The sequence below is a fragment of the Leucoraja erinacea genome, chromosome 3 (assembly GCF_028641065.1).
Source record: "Leucoraja erinacea ecotype New England chromosome 3, Leri_hhj_1, whole genome shotgun sequence".
Classification (NCBI taxonomy): domain Eukaryota; kingdom Metazoa; phylum Chordata; class Chondrichthyes; order Rajiformes; family Rajidae; genus Leucoraja; species Leucoraja erinaceus.
In genome coordinates, this window is record NC_073379.1 from 25,334,861 (window position 1) to 25,360,151 (window position 25,291).

The 25,291-nt window shown below is 45.2% G+C and overlaps 1 protein-coding gene across 1 annotated transcript; it reads left to right on the forward strand.

The window, feature by feature from the left end:
- Nucleotides 1–7,900: 7,900 nt before the first annotated feature.
- Nucleotides 7,901–18,060, forward strand: LOC129695401 (scrapie-responsive protein 1-like). The gene is made up of 3 exons (XM_055632314.1): nt 7,901–8,198; nt 10,747–10,994; nt 17,017–18,060. The coding sequence occupies exons 2-3, from the start codon at nt 10,759–10,761 to the stop codon at nt 17,063–17,065; spliced, it is 285 nt and encodes a 94-aa protein (XP_055488289.1). The 5' UTR covers nt 7,901–8,198; nt 10,747–10,758; the 3' UTR covers nt 17,066–18,060.
- Nucleotides 18,061–25,291: the final 7,231 nt, after the last annotated feature.

Below are 25,291 nucleotides of genomic sequence, written 5' to 3' on the forward strand. Positions count from 1 at the left end.
ACAGGGCCTCAGCGTTCCTGGACCAGTCCAGTTTACTGTCCAGGTACACTCCCAGGTATTTATGCTCTTTGATAAACTGCACATCCACACCATTGATGGAGACAGGGGACAGGGCTGTTCCTCTCCTCCTAAAGTCCACCACCAACTCCTTAGTCTTGTCAGTGTTGCGCTGCAGCTGATTCAGCCCACGCCACTCAACAAACTTGTTGACTACACCTCTGTATTCAGCTTCCCTCTCCTCACTGATGCAGTTCACAATTGCACAGTCATCTGAAAACTTCTGCAGGTGGCAGGAGGCGGAGTTATATCTGAAGTCCAAGGTGTAGGTGGTGAACAGGAAGAGAGAGAGGACCGTCCCCTGTGGGGCCTCTGTGTTGCTCGCCACCATGTCCGAGACACAGTTCTGTAGCCTGACATTTTGTGGTTGTCCAGTCAGGTAGTTGGTGATCCAGGACACCAATGGAGCATCCACCTGCATCTTCGTCAGTTTGCTCCCATGCAGTGCAGGCCAGATGGTGTTAAAAGCACTAGAGAAGTCCACACATTCTTCGTGTTGTTCTGCTGAAGTTTCAGCTCCAGCTCCTGTAGTCATTCTTGTGCTTAATCTCGCCTTCAGATTTTTCTGCACCGGTTTCACCGTCACCATTCCTTTCGGCCCTCTTCTTCTGGTCGAGGAGGACCTTTATGTCACTGGTGACCCAGTGCTTGTTGTTGGGGAAACAGTGTACAGTCTCCTCAGGGTCATCGTTATTCACACAGAACTTTATGCAGCTGGTAACACAGTCCGTGAATCCATCAATGTCCTCTCCTTTGGGACTACAGAGAGCGCCCTGGTCTGTGTCCTCAAAACAGCCCTGTAGAGCATCACAGGCCTCCTGTGACCCCCTCCTCACTGACCTTGTGGTCACAGGCAGCTTCTGGACCATTGGCTTATACCTGGGTAGGAGGTGAACCAGGTTGTGGTCGGATCTTCCCAGTGGCGGAAGGGCTATGGAGCTGTACGCCTCTTTAACATTGACATACAGCAAGTCTAATGTTTTCATATCCCTGGTGGGACAGTCAACAAACTGAGTGAAAGTGGGTAGGGTGGCATCCAAAGTCACGTGGTTGAAGTCCCCTGAGTTAGCGATGAAAGCACTCGGGTGTTGTGTCTGGAGTCTCACGGTGACCGTGTGGATGACGTCACGCTCGCGTAGCAGGTTGGAGGGTGGAGGAATGTAAACAACCATCACAATGGGGTGTGGGAATTCCCTGGGCATATAGTATGGACGGAGACCCACAGCCATCTGTACAATGTCTGGGCTACACACACGCTCCTTAACCGTGATGTGACCATTTGTTGTTAACGACAATAGCATGTCCTCCACCTTTACACTTGCCACTCTCTCTGCAGGCCCTCTCCGCCCTGCAGTCTGAAAGCCGTCTGCACTTGTGTTGAACTCAGGGATGTCCGCGTGGAGCCATGTCTCTGTGAAACACAGCACACTGCTCTCATGGTACTCCCTCTGGGCCCTAACTAGTGCAGCTAGCTCGTCCATCTTGTTAGGCTGCGATCACACATTCCCCATGGTGATGGAAGGCAAGTATGGCTTGTGCCTCATTTTCTCCGCATGTCGTTTTACTCCCGCCCGGCATTCCCTGTATTTCCTCCTTTTAGTTCCTTGGAGATTTCTGGTGTAACCCTGGCAAAGCCAGCCGGTCGTGGCGGTCGGAGCTCCAGCAGTTGATTCCTGGTGTAGACAACAAAGAGACCACCTCCTGGTTGTTGCAGTGCAGAGACAGAGACAGAGTGCAGAGGTGAAAGAGTATCTCCCCAAACGAGGAAAGAGATTAAAAGTTTCCCCCACCACAACATGGTGCAATCAACTAACTAACTAACTAACCAGAAAAATGCGAAACAAAATATGAATTAAGTAAATATGAAATAAGTAAAAATAAAGGAAAAGACGACGGACTGCTGGCTGTCTGTTCTGTTGTGTGCACTTCGCCGAACTAGAAACCGGTATAACTGCAGCAGAGCATAGAGTTATAATTAGCTCCTTCATCTTGCTAATATTGAGGGAGTGTTGATTGTTCTGTCATCGTGTATCTAAGGTCTCTATCTTCTTCCTGTACTCCATCTCCAGATAGGCACACGTAACCTTCAGAGACATAAGGAACTGCAGATGCAGGAAAAGAGGAAAAAACAGACACAAAGTGTTGGAGTAATTTAGCGGGACAGGCAGCATCTCTAGTGAACATTGGATAGATGATGTTTCGAGAATGGTCTCAACCCAAAACATCATGTATCCATGTTCTTCAGAGACGTGGTCCACCATGGCACTATTTTTGATGCTGTCTGCAAACCTTCAGAGGAGTCTGGTTTACAGGCACTTCAAGAGAGTCAAGAGTCAAGAGTCAAGAGTCAAGAGTCAAGAGTGTTTTATTGTCACATGTTTGGTGAGGTAGAGGTAAATGGAAATCTTGCTTGCAGCAGCATCACAGGGGCATAGACTCATATGACACACACGAACATAAATTATACACTTAGGAGCTGATTGTGAGCAAATTGGTCCCTGTTTTTGACAAACGTATACTCCAAATTCACAAAGTGCTTGAGTAACTCAGTGGGTCAGGCAGCATTCCTGGAGCAGGATAGATGATGGTTCAGGTCAGGACCCTTCTTCAGACTGATTGTGGTGGCGGAGGGGGAGAGGGAAGAAAGCTGGAAGTGTTGTGGCAGGACAAAGCCTGGCAAGTGGTAGATACAGGTGAGGGGAGGTGGGGGGGTATAGGAAGACATTTGGACAAAGGCTAAAGATGACAATACAAAAGGTGTCTGATAAGGTTAGAAGAATTGTGAATTGTGAAGCCAGAGGAAGGAATATGTAAAAAACAAAGAACTGCAGATGCTGGTTAATACACAAAAGATATAGATATAGATATGCCATTTATTGTCACTATACATGTACAGTGAAACTGAAAGCTGCTCGTACTCAGTGCATACATACAATTTAGCACAAAAAAAACAACAAACAGAAAAAAAAACAAAAAACAGAAGGGAGATGGGGGGGGGGGGACATATATACATATATCATATATACATATATACAGATGGAAGTCCGTGTTGGGCGGTGTAGTCAGTGCATGTGTGAATTTGAATTTATGGTAGATATAATTCTCGGAAAGCAACTATTCCTGAGTCTGTTTGTCCTGGATTTGATGCACCTATAGCGCCTTCCAGAGGGCAGCAGGTCGAACAGTCCAAACGCAGGATGGGAGCTGTCTTTGATGATCTTCTTTGCCCTGCTAAGGCAGCGGGAGGTGTAGATGTCCATCAGGGAGGGGAGAGGGCAGCCAATGATCCTCTGCGCTGTCCTGGTTACCCTCTGAAGCCTCTCCCTGTCTGCCATGGTGCAGCTGCCATACCATGCTGTAATGCAGTATGTCAGCAGGCTCTCGATGGACGAGCGGTAGAAGGTCAGCAGCAGGTTAGAGTCCAGGTTGTGCTTCCTGAGGACCCTCAGGAAGTGCAGCCGCTGCTGAGCCTTCTTGATGACCGCTGTCGTGTTGTCCGTCCAGGAGATGTCAGCAGCGATATGGACACCGAGAAACCGGAAGGTGTTGACCCTCTCCACACACTCGCCGTTGATGTGTAGGGGGGCTAAGTCGGTGCTGTGCCTCCTGAAGTCGACAATGAGCTCTTTTGTTTTCCTGGTGTTCAGAGCCAGATTGTTTTCTGAGCACCAGGTTGTCAACTTCAGGACTTCCTCTCTGTAGGCTGCCTCGTCTCCCTTCGAAATAAGTCCGACCACAGTAGTGTCGTCAGCAAATTTGACGATGCGGTTGTTGTTGTGGGCCGGACTACAGTCGTAGGTGTAGAGACAGTATAAGAGGGGGCTTAGCACACAGCCCTGTGGGGAACCGGTACTCAACCTGCGAGTGGAGGAGAGGTGGGGGCCGAGTCTCACAGTCTGGGGCCGGTTGGTGAGGAAATCCTTTATCCAGGCACATGTGACAGTGGGGAGGCCGAGAGTGACCAGTTTACCTATGAGAATGTCCGGAATGATTGTATTAAAGGCTGAACTAAAATCCACAAAGAGCATCCGGACGTAGCTCTGCCCCTGCTCCAGATGGCTCAGCACAGAGTGGAGAGCTACGGTGATGGCGTCTTCTGTGGATCTGTTTTGGCGATAGGCGAATTGGTGGGGGTCGAGGTCTAGTGGTAGATAGACCTTGATGTGCTGGAGGACCAACCTCTCGAAGCACTTCGTGATTACCGGAGTGAGGGCCACAGGACGGTAGTCATTAAGGCTGGTGATGGTAGACTTCTTCGGCACAGGGACGATTGTGGCTGATTTTAGGCAGGACGGAATAACTGCCTGGGCCAGGGAGAGGTTGAAAATTCTGGTGAAGATGGCAGTGAGCTGGTGGGCGCACGCTTTGAGCACCTTACCAGGTACTCCATCTGGGCCGGTAGCCTTCTTGGGGTTCACTGCCAGGAGCACCCGTCTGACATCGTGCTCCGTTACAGTGAGTGGAGTAGTACAGGAGCTAGGTGAGGGTCGAAACAGGGCTGTAGCAGGTGAGTACTGCTGTTGTGATGTTTCAAAGCGGGAGAAGAAGCAATTTAGCTTTTCTGCCAGCGGCGCACTCAGGTCTTCTGACTTTGTGGCACAGCCTCTGTAGTTGGTAATGTCTTGTATGCCCCGCCATACCTCCCGTGTATTATTGCTGGACAAGTGGGACTCTATGCGCCTCTTATGGTCCGCCTTGGCTTTTTTAATACCACTTTTCAGATCGGCTCGAGCAGCCCTGTACAGAACTCTGTCACCTGACCTGAAGGCAGCATCGCGGGCTCTGAGGAGTGTGCGGACCTGGCTGGACATCCAGGGTTTCTGGTTTGGGAAAACCCGTATGTTTTTGTCTACAATCACATTTCCGATGCAGAACTTGATATAGTCCAGCACCGATTCTGTGAGAGTTTCCAGGTCCTGGTGTTCGAATATGTCCCAGTTTGTCTGTGTAAAGCAGTCCTGTAGATTGGAGAGTGCATTTTCAGGCCAGGTTGTAACAGATCTTATGGTGGGCCTGGCACTGCGTCTGAGGGGGGTGTAGGCTGGAGAGAGCAGGAGGGAGAGATGATCTGACTGGCCGAGTTGGGGGAGGGGAATGGCTCTATACGCGTGCTTGATATTGGTGTAGACATGATCCAGCGTGTTCACCCCTCTAGTAGAACACTTGACATGTTGGTAGAATTTCGGCAGTACAGTCTTCAAGTTGGCCTTATTAAAGTCCCCTGCGATTATGTGAACACCTTCGGGGTGATCCCGCTGCTGTTCGTTAATGGTGTTCAGCAGGAGAGAGAGCGCCTTGTTTACATTGGCGTCAGGTGGAATATACACAGCCGTGACAATCACGACTGTTAGTTCTCTCGGTAGAAAAAAAGGCCGGCATCTTACAGACATGTACTCGAGGTCAGGGGAACAATGTTTGTCTATGATTGTCCCGTTGTTGCACCAATTCTCATGCACGTATATACAGAGACCCCCTCCCCTGCTCTTACCGGAGTCTATAGTCCTGTCCCCGCGGAGCAGAAAGCGACCTGCTAGCTGCATGCTAGCATCAGGTATCCCCGGGTGAAGCCAGGTTTCGGTGATGATCATAATACAGCAGTCGCGGACATATCGATTTCCGGCGAGTTGTACTTCCAGGTCATCCATTTTGTGAACCAGGGATCTGGCGTTGGAGAGATACAGGCTCGGTAGAGGTGGCTTGTGTGGCCGATTCCTTAGCCTTAGCAAAGCCCCGGACCTGCGGCCTCGCTTCTGCTTCCTCTCCCTCCTCCGTCTGCGCCGCCTCCTAGCCCCGACAACAATCCACAGGGACCCCGGTGGTCTCGCTATGTCGCCCGGGATGTTATACTTGCGATGGAAGACACCCGAAACCGCAGTCTGGCGCTGGTCACCGATATCCGCGATATCCACGAGGTTCTGTCGGGAGTAGCGGGTGTAGCGGGTGTTCGCAGAACCGACTGCAAAGACGTACACGGACAACACAACGTACACAAACAACAAAAACGAGCCGTGAGCCGCTGCGACCGTGCGTGCCGCCATCTTGGACCGAAAAGACACAACATGCTGGAGTAATTCAGTAGGTCAGGCAGTATCTCTGGAGAGAAACAGGTGACGTTTTGGGTCGGGACCGTTTTACTGAACCAAAACGTCACCCATCCTTTTTCTCCAGATACTGTCTCACCCACTGAGTTACTCCAGATTTTTGTCTATTTTAGGTATATACCAACATCTGCAGTTCCTTTCTACACACGACGTTTAGAACATGTGTTTTATTTTTGTAAACCAGTGCTGCAGTTCCTCGTTTCTCCTAAATGTCTTCATAGGGTTTCAGGTCTGAAACCACAAGTGATCTGAAAGTGTAAGAAGAAACTGCAGATGCTGTCATACAGATACACTGAAGGTAGACACAAAGTGCTGGAGTAACTCAGTGAGACAGGCAGCATCTCTGGAGAGAAGGAATGGGTGACGTTTCGGGTCGAGACCCTTCTTCAGTCTGAGTGACTGAATTACTCCAGCTGAGTTACTCCAGTATTTTGTGTCTATCGAAAGTCTTTGGTTCGCATCAGCCGTTTAGGCCACGTTTAGTTGTCTTGTTCTGCATCTCGTACAGCCAGCAGAGGGCAGAGCGTCTGTCCTTCCCCCATCCCCCAGTAACAAAAACACAACTCAGCTTTTCCGATGACTCGTTCAGTTTTATTTTTCAGCGAATCTCTTTTTCGGAAGATGTCAGGAGCTGCCTGCATGCTAAACTTTTTTCCTCTTGTGTGAGCTGCTTCCCTTGACAGACCTCGAACAGATGAGAGTAAAAAAACTCTGCACAAAACTGCTGCCCCGATCATTATCTGAACCCAGGGCACACACACACAAAATAAATGATTGCTTTCTGGTCGGTCACAAAGTGCTGGAGTAACTCAGCGGGTCAGATCCAGGGATGTGCAGAGATGCTGCCTGACCCTCTGAGTTACTCCAGCGCTTCGTGTCTCTATCTTTGTTATAAACCAGCATCTGTAATTCTTTGTTTCTACACACTGCGTTCTGGTTGCCACCAGCCACGGCTAGAACTTCTTGTTCCAACACGGTTGTGCCACTCACACAAAATGCTGGAGTAACACAGCAGGTCAGACCAAAGGTCTTATAGCTCCGCTATAAGATCTTTGGGTCAGACAGAATCTCTGGAGACCCGCCTTCAGGCTGGGTGTCAGGGGGAAGGGAAACTGGAGATATAGACGGTGATGCAGAGAGATATCGAACAAATGAATGAAAGATATGCAAAAAAAAAGCAAGGACACACTCACACAGAAAGTGACAACTGTTCGGAAAATCTAAACTGAAAACACGTGAGCAATAAGAAACCTCTACTTTTCCTTAAAACAAAGTGCATTAGTTTATCCTCCACCTTCTGCAATATAGAATAGTGCAATCAGAAGATGGTGAAATGCAGGCCCGCTAAATGGGGGCTTCAAACTTGTTGCTGCCCCTGAAATATTTCCTTGCAGCTGTTAATTTTTCCGTCGTTTTCTAATAATACAAAGAAAAATCAGTGGGGGAAATCAAAGCCCAACGTTCAACTGAATACATTTTAATTCAGATTTTCAAACTTAAACACAAGCTACCCCTGAAATATTTCCTTAATTTCGTTAATATTTCAGTAGTTTTCTTTTTTTTTAAATTCATAAAATAAACCTATTTATTCAAAATCAGTTGGGGAATCAAAGCCCAGCTTTCAATTGGATGCATTTTAATTCTGATTTTTAAACTTAAACATAACCAGATATGAAGCAGAATACACTACATCGAGCAGCAAGCGACCTAAGCAAGGGGCAGGAGAGTGGAGTCAGTCTTATATGGTCCAACTGGGTTGTTCCTCCCAGAGTTAAGTTAATTCTGTCTTTCTGCACACGTATTGCCCCCTCCTCCCGCTGAATCCTGTTGAAATGAGTTGCTGACTCTAATCGCAGGATAGCTGGGGAGGAGGAGAAGGGGGGTTGGTAGTGAGAGAGTGGCTGAAAGGCTTGGCTACAACCCCAGTAACACAAAGCTCCGTTTGTTGCTGTGGCTTCGCAAACCCAGCCAGATTGAGTGGGGGAATCTGGCCGCTCACAACCAGACGCCTCAGCTGCCGACTCGCATCCCTTCACAAAGGTAAGAGACCTCTAAACCACATATTTATTTTACTTACCTTCTAAATAAATGTTCCTAATATCCTCAGATCGTGGGAGGTGGTGAAGGTGGGAGAAAATACCACTCGAAGCCATTACATCTTGGCAGCTGAATTCATATTAATGTTGCTCCTTCCAAAAAAATTATATATTATTTTACGATCTGCTAAAGGCTAAAAGCAATGATATTAATAATTTTCAGTTTGCAAATGGCTATTGATATAACTATGTTATCCTTTAAACAACAGCTAATATTTGAGAGGCAATTAAAAATACTCTACATTTCAATTTGTCCAATAATTTTTTGAAACACATAATATTTTATATTTCTGTAAATATAGATGTCTAGGTAAATGGGTAGCTAGGTTTTAGACACCCGGACTGATTTAGTTTGACTATCGATTAACCCAGGGGTTTACCAGAGTGCTAAGATTATTCACCTTTAAAGGGTCTGTTTCTAATTAATAATATATAATTCAAAGTCTTTTGATAGATGGATAGATAAGGAGTTGTGGCTGGATCAATGGTGGGAATTCAATTCATTAATTGGCCTGATGTTAAAAAAAAATATTTGGGGAAACAAAGAGAAAGAAAAATTATTTTATTGTTGCCATGAGATTGGAAACCCCACCGCTCGCTCGTTGCATTTCTTTTGTGTCTACGGGCCAAGGAAAAAGGCATCTAAATTGGCTAGAGGAAGCAGCAAACCGGAGGACTGGGAGAAATTTAGAACTCAACAGAGGAGGACAAAGGAGTTAATTTTAATTAAGAGGGAGGGGGGGGGGGGGGGGGGGGGGGGGGGGGGGGGGGGGGGGGGTGGGGGGGGGGGGGGGGGGGGGGGGTAGATGAAAAAGAAAGTGTGTAGGGAATATAGAAACTGACTCCAAATGCTTCTTTAGATATGTAAAAAGGAAAAGATTAGTGAAGCCAAATGTAGGTCGCTTACAATAAGAGACAGGTGAATTTATACTGGGAACCAAGGAAATGGCAGATCAGTTAATAGACAATAGACAATAGGTGCAGGAGTAGGCCATTCAGCCCTTCGAGCCAGCACCACCATTCAGTGTGATCATGGCTGATCATCCCCAATCAGTACCCCGTTCCTGCCTTCTCCCCATGTCCCGTGACTCCGCTATCTTTAAGAGCCCTATCTAGCTCTCTCTTGAAAGTATCCAGAGAATCAGCCTCCGCCGCCCTCTGAGGCAGAGTACTTTGGTTCTGTCTTCACTAAGGAAGGCACAAACAATCTCCCAGAAATAGTAGGGGACCGAGGATCTAGTGGGAGCGAGGAACTGAAGGGAATCCACATTAGTCAGGAAATGATGTTAGGTAAACTGTTGTGACTGAAGGCAGATAAATCCTCAGGGCCTGATGGTCTGCATCCCAGAGTAATCATGGAGGTGGCCTTAGAAATCGTGGATGCGTTGGTGATCATTTTCCAATATTCTCTCCACTCTGGATCAGTTCCTGTGGACTGGTAACTCCACTTTTTAAGAAAAGAGGGAGAGAGAAAGCAGGGAATTATAGACCAGTTAGCCTTACATCGGTAGTGGTGAAGATGCTCGAGTTGATTATTAAAGATGTTATAGCAGCGCATTTGGAAAGCAGTGACAGGATCGGTCAAAGTCAGCATGGATTAATGAAGGGGAAATCATGCTAGACTAATCTTCTGGAATTTTTTGACAATGTAACAAGTAGAATGGATAAGGGAGAGCCAGTGGATGTGATGTATCTGGACTTTCAAAAAGCTTTTGACAAGGTCCCACACAAGAGATTAGTGTGCAAAATTAGAGCACATGGCATTGGGGATAAGGTATTGACATGGATAGAGAACTGGTTGGCAGAGAGGAAGCAAAGAGTAGGAATTAACTTGGCTTTTGCAGAATGGCAGGCAGTGACTAGTGGGGGTGCCGCAAGGCTCGTTGCTGGGACCCCAGTTATTTACAATATATATTAACGATGTAGACGAGGAAATTAAATGTGACATCTCCAAGTTTGCAGATGACACAAAGCTGGGTGGCAGTGTGAGCCGTGATAAGGATGTTATGAGGCTGCAGGGTGACTTGGATAGGTTGGGTTAGTGGGTGGCAGATGCAGTATAATGTGGATACATGTGAGGTTATCCACTTTGGTGGCAAGAACAGGAAGGCAGATTATTATCCAATGTTGGGGGAGTCCAGAACAAGGGGCCACAATTTAAGAATAAGGGGTCGGCCATTTAGGACTGAGATGGAAAAACTTAGGAAACACTTCTTCACCCAGAGAGTTGTGAATCTGTGGAATTCCCTGCAACAAGAGGGCAGTGGAGGCCAATTCACTGGATGTTTTCAAGAGAGAGTTAGTTTTAGCACAGGGCTAGAGGAATCAAGGGATATGGGGTACTGATTTTAGATGATCAGCCATGATCATATTGAGTGGCAGTGCTGGCTCGAAGGGCCGAATGGCCTACTCCTGCACCTATTTTTCTATGTTTTCTATGTTTTTTTTCTACGGATATGCCCGTCGGTGAAAGACTTTGTCTTGCTCTGCAGGCGGTGTGAAGGATGAAGAGATTCTTTGTTCTAATGCTTCTGAGCTTCTTGCTCACTGCCCAAGCCATGCCCTCCAACCGCATGTCGTGCTACAAAAAGATGCTGAGGGGTCGAAGCTGCCATAATATTCCCCAGGGGACTGATCACTTGCGCCCCATTGACCAGGGTCTGGCGGACCACTTCTGGGATGGAGATAGTTGCGAGGTGGTCTGCTATTGCAATTTTCGGGAGTTGCTCTGCTGCCCCAAGTAAGTCAGTTGGCTCGGCCGCCCACCGCGTCTTGCTCCGTGGATTCGTGCAGTGAACCTCCAGTGGATATATTTAAGGCAGAGATACTGTAGATATATTCTTAATTAGTGCGGGTGTCAGAGTTTATGGGGAGAAGGCAGGAGAATGGGGTTGATTGGGAGAGATAGATCAGCCATTATTGAATGGCAGAATAGATCGGATGGGCCGAATGGCCTAATTCTTCTCCTATCAGTTATGATCTTACAGAGTGAAACAGCATGGAAACAGGCCCTTTGGCCCAGCTTGGCCATGCTGACCAGTTGCCCAACCAAACACATCCCCCTGGCCAATTTACCTTCCAGAGCAAGGGTTCCCAACCTGGGGTAGATTTACCCCCAGGGGTAAATTTCACCTACCCAGGGGGTAAATTTGAACAAAATAATAATATTAAAAACAGTATTTTAAAATTTCCCCTTTGTCGGTTGCTTTATTCTGGTAAAAGTGTAAACTCAAATTATTGAACAAATCAGGGTGGTGGTAAATTTACTTTTGAAAAGTTGCCAGGGGTAAACGGGACCAAAAAGGTTGGGAACCCCTGCTCCAGAGGGTGGTGAATCTGTGGAATTCATTGCCACAGACAGTGGTGGAGGCCAAGACTTTGAGTATTTTTAATGCAAAGATTAATAGGCTCTTGATTAGGAAGGGCGTTAAAGGTTGTGGAGAGAAGGCAGGAGAATGGGGTGAGAGGGGAAATAGATCAGCCATGATTCAATGGGGGAGTAGACCCAATCGGCTGACTGACCCTATTCTGCCCCCATGTCATATCGTCATATGGTCTAAACCATTCCTATACATGGATCTGTCTTTTAAATGTCATAATTGTCTCTGCCTCTCCTGTTTCCTATGGCAGCTCGTTCGTTCCATGAGTGCATGAGAAAGTTTCCCCTCAGGCCCCTTTCAACTCTTTCCGTTCTGTACCTCTAAAGTCTAAATTGATCCAGGGTTTCTGTGCACTGCCTATGCATGGACTCGAGATTTTCAGCATCATTGTAAATGTCCCTTCTACACTCGTAGTCACCGGTCAGAGATTCACACGTATCAATTGTGTTGTTGCATTTCTTTCCGAGGTTTTGAGTGTAACCTTGAATCTCTTTCCCCGATTACAGTTTAAGTCACATTTAAGGATAAGGGGGAAATCTTTTAGGACCGAGATGAGGAAAACATTTTTCACACAGAGAGTGGTGAATCTCTGGAATTCTCTGCCACAGGTAGTTGAGGCCAGTTCATTGGCTATATTTAAGGGAGTTAGATGTGGCCCTTGTGGCTAAAGGATCAGGGGGTATGGAGAGAAGGCAGGTACGGGATACTGAGTTGGATGATCAGCCATGATCATATTGAATGGCGGTGCAGGCTCGAAGGGCCGAATGGCCTACTCCTGCACCTATTTTCTTTGTTTCTATGATTAGCTGGTCATCGCCTCGTGACGGAGTTCCCAGTGTGACTACTTTAGGGAGGAGGGGGGGGGGGGGGGGGTGGGGGGAATATCAGACGCGAATGATGTGGCTGGCAAGTGGTGTCAGGGGAATTTAATTAACACCTCACTGCTAGCCTGGGAGAATTTGCTTCATTTATCCTTCCAATGGATATGGAGGAATTTTTTAAAAGATAATTGCTGGCATCCTTCCTGAGGCTTGAGATCCTGCTGTAGGTAGTTCAGATCTTGGACGCATATAGGGTTCACCACTGCCCGTGAGTCTTGTGCCAGGCCTGAGGTCTGCAAACTCCTTTTCCTCAATTGAGACAGGACTGTGGCAATGGCGAATTACACCACTGACGTGGCTCCCAAGATATGCAGGATATGAGATATCAGGACTCGAGGGCCTGAGCTAAAGGAAGAGGTTGAGTAGGCTTAGGTCTGTTCCTTGGAGCACAGGAGGACAAAAGGTGATCTTAGAGTTGTGTACAATACCATGAGAGGAATAGGTTGGGTGGACTCTTGCCCAGAGTAGGGGAATCAAGAACCAGAGGGCATACTGTAGGTCTAAGGTGAAGGGTGCAAGATTTAATAGGAAATTGAGGGGTAACGTTTTCACACAAAGGGTGGTGGGTGTATGGAATGAGCTGCCGGAGGAGGTAGTTGAGGCAGAGACTATCCGCAACATCAGGAAACATTTAGACAGGTACATGGATAGGACAGGTTTAGAGGGATACGGGCCAAACGTGGGTAGGTGGGACGAGTGTAGATGAGACATGTTGACCGGCTTGGGCAAGTTGGGCCGAAGGGCCTGTTTCTACGCTGTAAGACTCTGTGATTCACATTTTTAGGTTGGCTTAGCAATTGTAAGCTGAGCATATTGTGAAAGAAAGTTGGACTCAACATGACAGAACATAGAACAGGACAGCACAGGAACATGTCCTTCTGCCCATTATGTCTGCGCCAAACATGATGCCAAGATAAATTAATCTCATCTACCTGAACGTGATCAGATCCCTCCGTATCGAAGAGTCTGTAAAAAAATCCTTCCAAATACAACTATCATATTGTCTCCACCCAAGACCCAGGCACTCACCACCCTCTGTGTAAAAAAACTTGGCCCAAACATCTTCTTTAAACTTTGTCCTTCTCACCTTATAGCTACACCTTCTTGTCTGTGACATTTCCACCCTGGGAAACAGGTTCTGACTGTCTACTCTATCTATGCCGCTCATAATTTTATATTATTCTATCAGGAACCCTCTTAACCTCCGGCATTCCAGAGAAAACAATCCAAGTTTGTCTAACCACTCCTTGTAGCTAATACCCCATCATCCAGGCAAACCTTTTCAGCACCCTCCCAACGCCGCCACATCCTTCCTGTAATGGGGTGACCAAAACTGTATGCAATACTCCAAATATGGCCTATCCAACCTCTGATAGAGCGGCATCAAGACTTCCTGACTCTTATATTCAATGCCCCAACCACTGAAGGCAAGCATATAACTTGCCTTCTTTACCCACGCTATTTACTGTGCTGCCACTTTAAGGAAGGTATGGACTTTGGCCCCAAGATCTCTTTGTAATCAAATCTATGATGACACAGCGGATGGCACAGCGTCCTTACAGCACCAGAGACCATGGTTCAATCCTGATCACGGGTGCTGTCTGCATGGAGTTTGCACGTTCCCCTGTGACCTACGTGGGTTTTCTCCAGGTGCTCCAACTTCCACCCACATTTTAAAGACAAGCAGGTTTGTGGGTTAATTGGCTTCTGTAAATTGCCCCTAGTGTGTTGGATGCAAAACTGAGATAACATCGAACTAGTGTTTCCAGCTGTGTCTCTAAACTAAACTCTAAACTAAGACAGAACATTGTTTAGTTACACCCACAGCGAGGATGGCGAGGAGAGGACTAGAACTCATGCAGAGATATAATTGTTTCCCTCATGGATTACCATCTTATGTGCCTCGCCATCATACATTGTTTGACAGTCCCTCAGATGAAGACCCTTGAGGATGTTTTGACACACAAAGAGTGTTGTGTAAATGAAGATTGCTGGGCAGCGTCCACGTGAGGTTTAATGATGATTCCCTCCCTTTGGAACACAGAGGTACATCGTTGTCCAAGTTTGGACAGGGGATATGCCTACATCCAGCACACTGTGTTCATTCATGGCATTAAAAGCTACTTGCTTTTGGGGTGAGTAATGTTTTGCCTGTAATGTTTTGTTCCCGTGATGGATGGCTCTTGATTGGACTATCTTTCAGAAAACCAGCAATAAATGTAATTAATAAAAGAAAATCTTTTAAATAAAGACAAAATCCAGTACTGGCTACAGGTTACAATTTGTTAGCCAATAAAACAGAGAAAAATGAGTCTGTTTTATGTGATGGCAAGTGTACAAGAAGTAAAACAATTCTCCTAATTTTTACATATATTTTTTGTTTTTTAAAAGGGCTATGTGATTTAAATTAAGTTACGCCCCTTCATTAATTAAACTGATTGTTATTTTCACAGAAATTCATAGTGTGGTTGAATCTTCTCCCTCGTACACCCCTCTTTGGCATTGTCATTGAATGGCTTCTATAGGATGCCACTAAACTGGCCATTCAGCCCAGTCTATCCATGCTATCATTTCTGCTTCATCTGAGCATCCTCCCATTTTTCCCTTGTCTATCTCTATCAGTGGACAGCACATTGGCACAGCGGTAGAATTGCTGCTTCAAAGCGCCAGAGACCCAGGTTCGATCCTGACGATGGGTGCTGTCTGCATGGAGTTTGTACGTCCTCCCTGTGATCGCGTGGGTTTTCCCCGGGTTTCCTCCAATATTCCAAAAGGCATCCACGTTTGAAGGCTAATTGGCTTATGTAAATTGTCCCTAGTGTGTAGGATAGAACTAATGCATGGACGATCATTGGTTGGCGTGGACTTGGTGGGCCGAAGGACTGTTTCCATGCTGTATCTCTAAAATAATATAAAAACCAAAATAAACTAAATTACTAAACTAAACTGTGTGACACTTGATTCTTTTACTGTTCCCGCCTGCTCCTAAATGTATTCTATTATACATCAGCCACTTCCTCTGGTGACCAGTTTTATATTCTCACAGTTTTTTGGGTTTAAAATTAAAGTAGAAAATTCTTCTCATTTTATTATTGGATGTTGCTATTTGCACATTCAAAAATTGATCCATTAAAAGAAAACTTAGATGCTCACAACAAACTTCCTGTCACATGGTTGGGAACATAGTGCCTGTTCTCTGCCCTTGAGCTAATGTAGATTATCTTTTAAATTTAACTTAGTCCTCTTCCCAGCTCATTGCTCAAATGTTTATCTTTCCATATATACATATAGTCATATATAAATTACTGAGCAACAACAAATTAAATTCTAAAAAGGCACTAAGTGCTAGAGTAACTTAGTGGGTAAGTTAGCATCTCTGGAGAACGTGGATAGGTACGTTTCGGGTCAGGACCCTACTTCAGGTTGATTGTGGAGATGGGGGTTTGCGGAGTTGGGAAGAAGAAAGCTAGAAGATAAGTGGGACAGAACAAATTCAGGCAGGTAATAGATTGATACTGGTGAGGGGGGAGTTTTTTTTGATAGGTAGATGGTTGCACAAAGGTTAAGGGTGAAAAGACAGAAGGTGCGAGACGAAAGGTTTGAAGAGTTGCGAATTGTGAAGCTAGAGGAAGGAATGTAGGTGGAGGGGAGAAATAGGTGTGCGTCCAGGTGTGGCACAGGGGAGGAAGCGTGGATCTGGGGAAGAAGGGAGGAGTAGGTGGGATTTGTAGTTATGCAGAATTGGAGAATTCAATGTTCAGACTATTGGGTTGTAAACTACCCAAGCAGAATATGAGGTGCTGTTCCTCCAGTTTGTGTGTTGCCTTGCTCTGGCAATGGAGGAAGCCCAGGTCAGAAAGGTCAGCGTGGGAATGGGAAGAGGAGTTAAAATGGTGAGCAACTGGGAGATCCTGGTGGTCTTGGCAGAGCGAGCCTAGTTTAGAAGGAACTGCAGAGTTCGGAAAAATCGAAGGTACACCAAAATGCTGGAGAAACTCAGCGGGTGCAGCAGCATCTATGGAGCGAAGGAAATAGGTAACGTTTCGGGCCGAAACGTTACCTATTTCCTTCGCTCCATAGATGCTGCTGCACCCGCTGAGTTTCTCCAGCATTTTTGTGAGTCTAGTTTAGAGATAGTTTTGGAGATGCGGTGCGGAAACAAGCCCTTTGTCCCGCCGAGTCTGCTCCGACCAGCAATTCCCGCACAGTAACGCACATAGATGTTGCTGAGTTACTCCAGCACAGATAATTTAAGGTTCCCCATCCCCATGAACATAGGTGGAGCCATGTATTCAGGTTTCAAGACTGAAACCTAGTGCAAAAGATTATTTGCTGGTTTTAACTGGTTCCCTTCAATGAGCAACTAGAACAACTCCTGGCTCACATCACTGATCTCCTCTCTCTGCCAGTCACATTCATCAACATTTTAATGTGATCTTTGAAGAAACTGAAAACATATAATGGCTTTTCATGTGACCCTGCCAACTTTGTTGTGTTTCAGGGACATTTTCTTTGGACCAAAAATGTCTTTTGTGATTCCTTGCAACTAACAAAACAAGGAGATTCAACGGCAGCAAGAAAACTGATGACCATCTAGAATCAGGGAGGAATAACTGCATCCCAGTACAGTATACATATTGTTTTCTTGAACATGTGTACAATATAATTAATGCCACACAATATAATGGATAGAAACTTAATTATTTTCTATGTCTGTTGACTTCATTTATACAACGTAAACAAATATATACACATTCTTATGGATGTTTATTTCAGTTAATCGTACAAATCTTCATCTACCTTTTATGACAAATTATTGGACACATCAGTCGTATTTTAAAAGTATAATTTTTCACTAAAAACCTCAATGCCCTTAAAAGACTGATCTTCATCTACATCTCATTCATTATGATAATAATGAATTATATGGAATTTAGAAATTTACAGGACAGATGGTCATTTGGTCCATCATGTCCTTACTAGCCCAAAAAGGCACATGGGCTATTTCCAGCTAACAGAATGTAGAAGAGTGCAGCACATGAGCAGGCACCTTCAGCCCACAATGTCCATGCTGAACATGATGCCAAGTTACATTGATCTCCTGTAAGTCATATGGGGCACATACAGGAGATGTGCCCCATATTCCTCCATTCCCATCTTAGACCACCTCTTTGTGTCACAATTTTTCAAATGGAAGGGTTGCTGAGAGAGGATTACATGGCTCGCCAGGGGTGGCGTCGACAGGTCCGTCCGCTCTAACCAAAATCCCATATTAAAGGGGTCCATTAAAACAAGGGCTTACTATATTTGTACATCAGTATTACCACATTCTAATGTTGTACACTATTATTAATGTCAGCTAATGTACTTATTTTAATGTAATCTTTCAAGTAACCTATACATTCTGATATTAAAATGTTTTAAACGCAGCCTTTAAGCATAACAGATACCATTTACCATCAAATGCTAAACATTTTCTTACTATATAATAGGTTTGGTATTGTAATGGTTTTATGATTTAATAAAATTTCTGAATACATTTCAATTATTGTGTTTAATTTACTGCACGAGCAATCAACTCCAGTTGGTCTATTTCCTACATGGATGCATATTAGGGCCAAGAAACAAAAAAACAATGGCTACTGCTCCCAAGGCTCTGAAGTAGGTGAATAACTATAGTGAATACAAGGGATGGAATGCATTGAAAGCCTTTCAGAAATAGCGCAGAACATGCAAGAATTTATTTTAAAACACAAAAGATGGTGGGTATATGAAATGAGCTGCTGGAGGAGGTAGTTGAGACAGCTACTATCGTAATATTTAAGAAACAATTGGACGGGTACATGAATAGGAAAGGTTGAGAGATATATGGTCCAAATGCAGGCAGTTAGGGCTAGCGTTGATGGGATATGGTGGTTGGTGTGGGCAAGTTGGACTGCCAGGGGTCTGTTTCCACGCTGTATGACTCAATGAAATACACAATAGGTCATGCAGCACCCACAGAAAAAGAAACAGAATCATGGCAAACTAGGGATATGAAGACACAAGGAACTGCAGATGCTAAATTCTTGAGCAAAACACAAAGTGCTGGAGGAACTCAGCGGGTCAAGCAGCATCTGGTGGTGGGGGGAAGATCAGGCAACGGTTTGAGTCTTTAGTTTAGTTTAGAAATAGCGCAGAGAATGACACTTGGCCCACTGAGTGTGCACCGATCAGCTATCACCCCGTGCAGTAACACTGTCCTTCCACAATAGGGACAACTTTTTTTACAACTTACCAAAGTCAATTGACCTATAAGCCAACACGTTGTCACGAAAACCCACATTGTCACAGGGAGAATGTACAAACTCTGTACAGACAGCACATATAGTCGTGATAATCCTATGCTCAATACCCTGAGCAAGTGCTTGCTTCATCACTCTGTCTACCTGTGGCGCCACTTTCATGCAACCACGTGCTGCACTCCAAAGCTGCGCCACTGTGCTGCCCTGTCCCACTGAGTCGGGACCTTTACTCAGACCGCTAGAGAACTTGGAGATGAAAGTGGCAAAAAAACAAGGGGAGAGGCTATACGAAGGTCAATGATGGGCTAAAGGGCAGGAGAGATGTGAAATCATTAGTGGTATTGGAGTTGGCTCGAGAGAGGATGCTGAAGAACAGGGATTACTGAAGGTTAATGCTGGGGGAAGACATAAATGAGATGAATTGAATCTGAATTTACTAGGTGGGGAAAAGGAAAAGAACGCTGCAAGTGCACATTAGTAGTCGGGAATGGTGGATATTTCTGAAGATGTTCGTATCGCAATAAAGTCAGTGCTATGAACAATAAAGCTGCACAAAACATGGAGGCAAAAGGACCATAAAAGTGCATCTCTTCCTTAGTTTTATTATAACTTTAACAGATTTTCTTTCTCGAGGGCTTACGTATCCATTTTTCCCCCATCATTATTTTTTTTTGCTCAGGATTCCAGCATCTGCAGTCCATTGGATTTGGGGGTTATTTGGTTGCATGAAATAAATTACGCAATCATTGAAATGATGATGATGATGATGATGGTAAAGCACCAGAATAGTAGTTGCAACTGAATGGTCTGCACACACATAAAGAGGAGAAAGACGTTGGTTCGCAGGCCAAGCTGGTCGAGTGTAACGGAGGAGGCCCTGCAACAGCCTAGGGTTTACCTGGATAAGGGGCGCTCCAGAACACCCAGCATGTGGACCAGACTGGACTTTTTCCTTTGAGCAATTGGTGCTAAAATATGGCGACTTATACATGTGTAGGCTGTGCAAAAAAGGATTTCACTGACCAGTGAAACATTGAAACTCCATTATATTCCTGTCTATACTTTATTCTGCTAATCTAAATTTAACAGGAGGGTAAATAGAGCCATTTAGATTCCAAGGAACTAGTTCATAGGAATTTGCAAGAATTCCTGCTGTCAGTCTCTCTCCAACAATTCAAATGTATTTAACAAAACAGAATTAAAAATTCTCAGGACATCTTCACACAGTCGGAGCTGAATAAAATGATGGAGGATCTGTCAAATGCAGAACACAACTGAGTGGTGAGACCCAAGTTGACTCTGTCCATGCTTTGCCCTCAGTAAAGTGCGAGAGAAGAGGTGCAGGAAATTGATGAGATAGAAACATAGAAATTAGGTGCAGGAGTAGGCCATTCGGCCCTTCGAGCCTGTACCGCCATTTAATATGATCATGGCTGATCATCCAACTCAGTATCCCGTACCTGCCTTCTCTCCATACCCTCTGATCCCCTTGGCCACAAGGGCCACATCTAACTCCCTCTTAAATATAGCCAATGAACTGGCCTCGACTACCCTCTGTGGCAGAGAGTTCCAGAGATTCACCACTCTCTGTGTGAAAAAAGTTCTCCTCATCTCGGTTTTAAAGGATTTCCCCCTTATCCTTAAGCTGTGACCCCTTGTCCTGGACTTCCCCAACATCAGGAACAATCTTCCTGCATCTAGCCTGTCCAACCCCTTAAGAATTTTGTAAGTTTCTATAAGATCCCCTCTCAATCTCCTAAATTCTAGAGAGTATAAACCAAGTCTATCCAGTCTTTCTTCATAAGACAGTCCTGACATCCCAGGAATCAGTCTGGTGAACCTTCTCTGCACTCCCTCTATGGCAATAATGTCCTTCCTCAGATTTGGAGACCAAAACTGCACGCAATACTCCAGGTGTGGTCTCACCAAGACCCTGTACAACTGCAGTAGAACCTCCCTGCTCCTATACTCAAATCCTCTTGCTATGAAAGCCAACATACCATTCGCTTTCTTTACTGCCTGCTGCACCTGCATGCCTACCTTCAATGACTGGTGTACCATGACACCCAGGTCTCGCTGCATCTCCCCCTTTCCCAATCGGCCACCGTTTAGATAATAATCTGCTTTCCCGTTTTTGCCACCAAAATGGATAACCTCACATTTATCCACATTAAACTGCATCTGCCAAACATTTGCCCACTCACCCAGCCTATCCAAGTCACCTTGCAGTCTCCTAGCATCCTCCTCACACCTAACACTGCCCCCCAGCTTAGTGTCATCCGCAAACTTGGAGATATTGCCTTCAATTCCCTCATCCAGATCATTAATATATATTGTAAATAGCTGGGGTCCCAGTACTGAGCCTTGCGGTACCCCACTAGTCACTGCCTGCCATTGTGAAAAGGACCCGTTTACTCCTACTCTTTGCTTCCTGTTTGCCAGCCAGTTCTCTATCCACATCAATATTGAACCCCCAATGCCATGTGCTTTAAGTTTGTATACTAATCTCTTATGTGGGACCTTGTCGAAAGCCTTCTGGAAGTCCAGATACACCACATCCACTGGTTCTCCCCTATCCACGCAACTAGTTACATCCTCGAAAAATTCTATAAGATTCGTCAGACATGATTTACCTTTCGTAAATCCATGCTGACTTTGTCCAATGATTTCACCACTTTCCAAATGTGCTGCTATCCCATCTTTAATAACTGACTCTAGCAGTTTCCCCACTACCGATGTTAGGCTAACTGGTCTGTAATTCCCCGTTTTCTCTCTCCCTCCCTTCTTAAAAAGTGGGGTTACGTTTGCTACCCGCCAATCCTCTGGAACTACTCCAGAATCTAAAGAGTTTTGAAAGATTATTACTAATGCATCCACTATTTCTGGAGCTATAATCAAATACTCTGTCCACAACACAAGAGGGGAAGCCATGGTTCAGGAAGAATGTCATTTCAGAGGCTCCCATCCAGAATGTGTCATTGTCAGAACAAATGAGCGATTGGACTCTTGAATATACTTCTTCCCACCCTGCCTCCTGTAACAAGCCCATCTACCATCTATCTCATTGGAGACCCTCAGACTATCTTTAATTGGACTTTACCTTGCACTAAACTTTATTCCCTTTATCCTGTATCTGAACATTGTGGACAGCTTGATTGTAATTTATACTCTAGATTTTAGAGATACAGCATGGAAACAGGCCCTTCGGCCCACCGAGCCCGCACCAACCAGAGATTACACTAGCACTATCCTACACACTAGGGAAAATTTACAAATTTTATCAAAGCCAATATATCTGCAAACTGCAGATCTTTGTAGTGAGGTAGGAACCAAGACAAAACCGACGCAGTCACAGGGAGAACATACAAACTTCGTACAGACAGCACCCATAGTCAGGATCGAACCCAGGTCTCCGGCGCTGTAAGGCAGCAACTCTACGCTGCGCCACTTTGCCGCCCCAAATCATGTATAGTCAATCCTCTGTCTGGATAGCACGCAAAAAAAAAGGTTCTCACTGTACCTCGTTGACAATAAACTAAACTAAACCCAAGAATTCAGTAGGCAGGGTAGGAGGAAGCATTCAAAAGAGAGTTAGATAGAGCTCTTAGGGCTAGCAGAATCAAAGGATATGGGGAGAAGGCAGGAACAGGGTACTGATTGTGGATGATCAGCCATGATCACATTGAATGGCGATGCTGGCTCGAAGGGCCGAATGGCCTCCTCCTGCACATTGCCTATGTATCTGCTTCTACGAAATATATTCGAGAGCTGTTGGAGGCTGTGGATATGAAGCGTTGTAGCTAGACTATCAACTAGGATCATTACAGACAGACCCAAAAAAAGGGAAGGATGCTAGACATTCCATGTGAACCTGAAAGTGAGGGTCCTCGAGCTTCTCATGTGAAAGGTGTCACCTACACTTTATGCAGCAATCCACCTTGAAGAACATTAATCGGCAAGAGGTACAGGAGTGTGAAAACGCACACCTCCAGATTCAGGGACAGTTTCTTTCCAGCTGTGATCAGGCAACTGATCCATTCTATCAACTAGAGAGTGGTCTCGAGCTACTATCTACCTCATTGGAGACCCTGGACTATCTCTAATCAGACCCGACGACTATCTTGCACTAAATGTTATTCCCTTTATCATGTATCTGTACACTGTGGGATGTCCCGATTGTAATCACGTACTGACTTTCCACTGACTGGTTAGCATGCAACAAAAGCTTTTCACTGTACCTCAGTACATATGACAATAAACCAAAACCAATGCAGTCGCTATCGCTGTCTCAAAAAGGCTGGCAGTATCATCAAGGACCCACACCACCCTGGCCACACACTCATCTCCCTGCTACCTTCAGGTAGAAGGTACAGGAGCCTGAAGACTGCAACAACCAGGTTCAGGAATAGCTACTTCCCCACAGCCATCAGGCTATTAAACCTGGCTTGGACAAAACTCTGATTACTAATAACCTATTTTCTGTTATTGGCACTTTATCAGTTTATTTATCATGTGTGTATATATTTATATTATAGCATATGGACACACTTATCTGTTTTATAGTAAATGCCTACTATGTTCTGTGTGCTTAAGCAAAGCAAGAATTTCATTGTCCTATACAGGGACATATGACAATAAACTCACTTGAACTTGAACTTGAACAATGTGCCAGCCTAGACTACGTGTTCAAGCATTGGTGCTAAGTGAACTGGGGATGTTCAACACACAAGCAACCACGGCTAAAATCACTAAAAATGACTCATTTCACTGCATTTGGCTTTGAAAAAGCATTACGTAAGAATCTAAAAGGTAAAAAGGGATAGTCAATCACATAGTCATGCGAGGATGCTCAGACTCTGTGAGAAAGTTCAGCTTGTCTTTCTGTTCCAAACTGCTAATGTGTGACCTCTACTGGAAATGGAGAGGACTGTTTCCTGCTCTTGGAAGCTGGATGATCAACATAAAACAAGATGATTATTAAAGAACGATTTGGGATTGAAGAGAGAGAAACCTTCAAGTTAGTGTTGGATTCAATGTGCATGAATATTTCTTGGTTTGCAACAACCATAACTTGGACGGACTGTCTTTAGACTGGAGAACAGTCTTTATTCTTTTTCTATCAAAATGGTTAGCTGCACAATTATATTGATTTAATTTTGACACCACAGAATAAAATGTGCAATGATTTATCTATAGAACCAAGCTGTGCACCAATTTCCTTGTGTTTCAAGCTAACTTGTTGAGGCCTCAGTCAACTTTTACAAGATAGTTCCAAACTTTAATAAGCAGAACAATGGGGCAGTAATTTGTACTGTATTCCTGATAATACGTTGATAGTAGATACAAAGTGCTGGAGTAACTCAGGGGGTCAACATGGGCATTTTGGGTCTGGCAGGTACAAGTGGAGCACAGGGAGGTGGGAAGGGAGGAGAGAAAGAAGAGGGGTGGGTGGAGATTAAATGGGGGAAAGAAGGGAGAGGGGAAGGGTTATGTAGTAACCTAAAATTGAGGAATTTAATGTTCGTGCCATTGGCAGACACAAAGTGCTGGAGTAACTCAGCAAGTCAGGCAGCACCTCTGGAGAAAAAGGACGAGTGACGTTTCGGGTCGGGACCTTTCTTCAAGTTGGGGGTGGGGAAGGTGAAGAGCTAAATCCCCCCCCCCCCCCCCCCTCCCCCTTCACTCTCCCCTCCCTCCACTTTCAGTCTGAAGAAGGGTCCCAACCAGAAACATCACCCATCCTTTTACTCCAGAGATGCTGCCTATCACAATGCGTAAACAGACCCTTTGGCCCACCAAGTCCCCGCCGACCAGCGAACACCCTGTACACTAACATTATCCTACACAGTAGGAGCAATTTATAATTTGACCAAAGCCGACAAACCTGTATGTCTATGGAGTGTGTGAGGTAACTGGAGCACCCAGAGAAAATCCACATTGTCACAGGGAGAAAGTGCAAACTCTGTACAGACAGCACCCGCAATCAGGATCGAAGGCAGTAACTCTACCGCTGGGCCAATATGCCGCTCCAGCCACTTTAAATCGATTTTTGATATAAACCAGCATCTGCAGTTCTTCATACCATTGGGTTGTTAGCTACCCTAGGGGGAATATGTCTGACTTGTACTAGTAACATATTAATAGCACAAGGCAGAAAAATCTGGACAAATATCCCCCAGAGGATCCAATGTTTGCTTTAGTACCCTTGGCTTAAAACTCCAGCTCAGCAGAAAGTGGGACCCACACTTGCAATGTCGACCTCTGAGCCTTAGCTCTTGGCAGCAATAACCTTACTTCAACTTTCAACAACTTTCAACAGCCAAATTCTTGAATCTAGGAAGCACCCCATAAAATTTCACAGCTGGAGTAAATAGGAAAAACAATGTTCATAAATACTACAGGCAATCTGACTCATACAAGACATTAATTTAAAGATTTAATTCAAAATAATCATTACTCATACCTCTCACTGTGCAGACTGAAGCTCTTACA

Excerpts from the sequence above, each read along its gene's own strand:
- LOC129695401 (XM_055632314.1), top strand. The coding sequence starts at position 10,759 with ATGAAGAGATTCTTTGTTCTAATGCTTCTGAGCTTCTTGCTCACTGCC. Across the intron at positions 10,995-17,016 it reads GAGTTGCTCTGCTGCCCCAA|GGACATTTTCTTTGGACCAA; the intron begins GTAAGTCAGTTG and ends GTTGTGTTTCAG.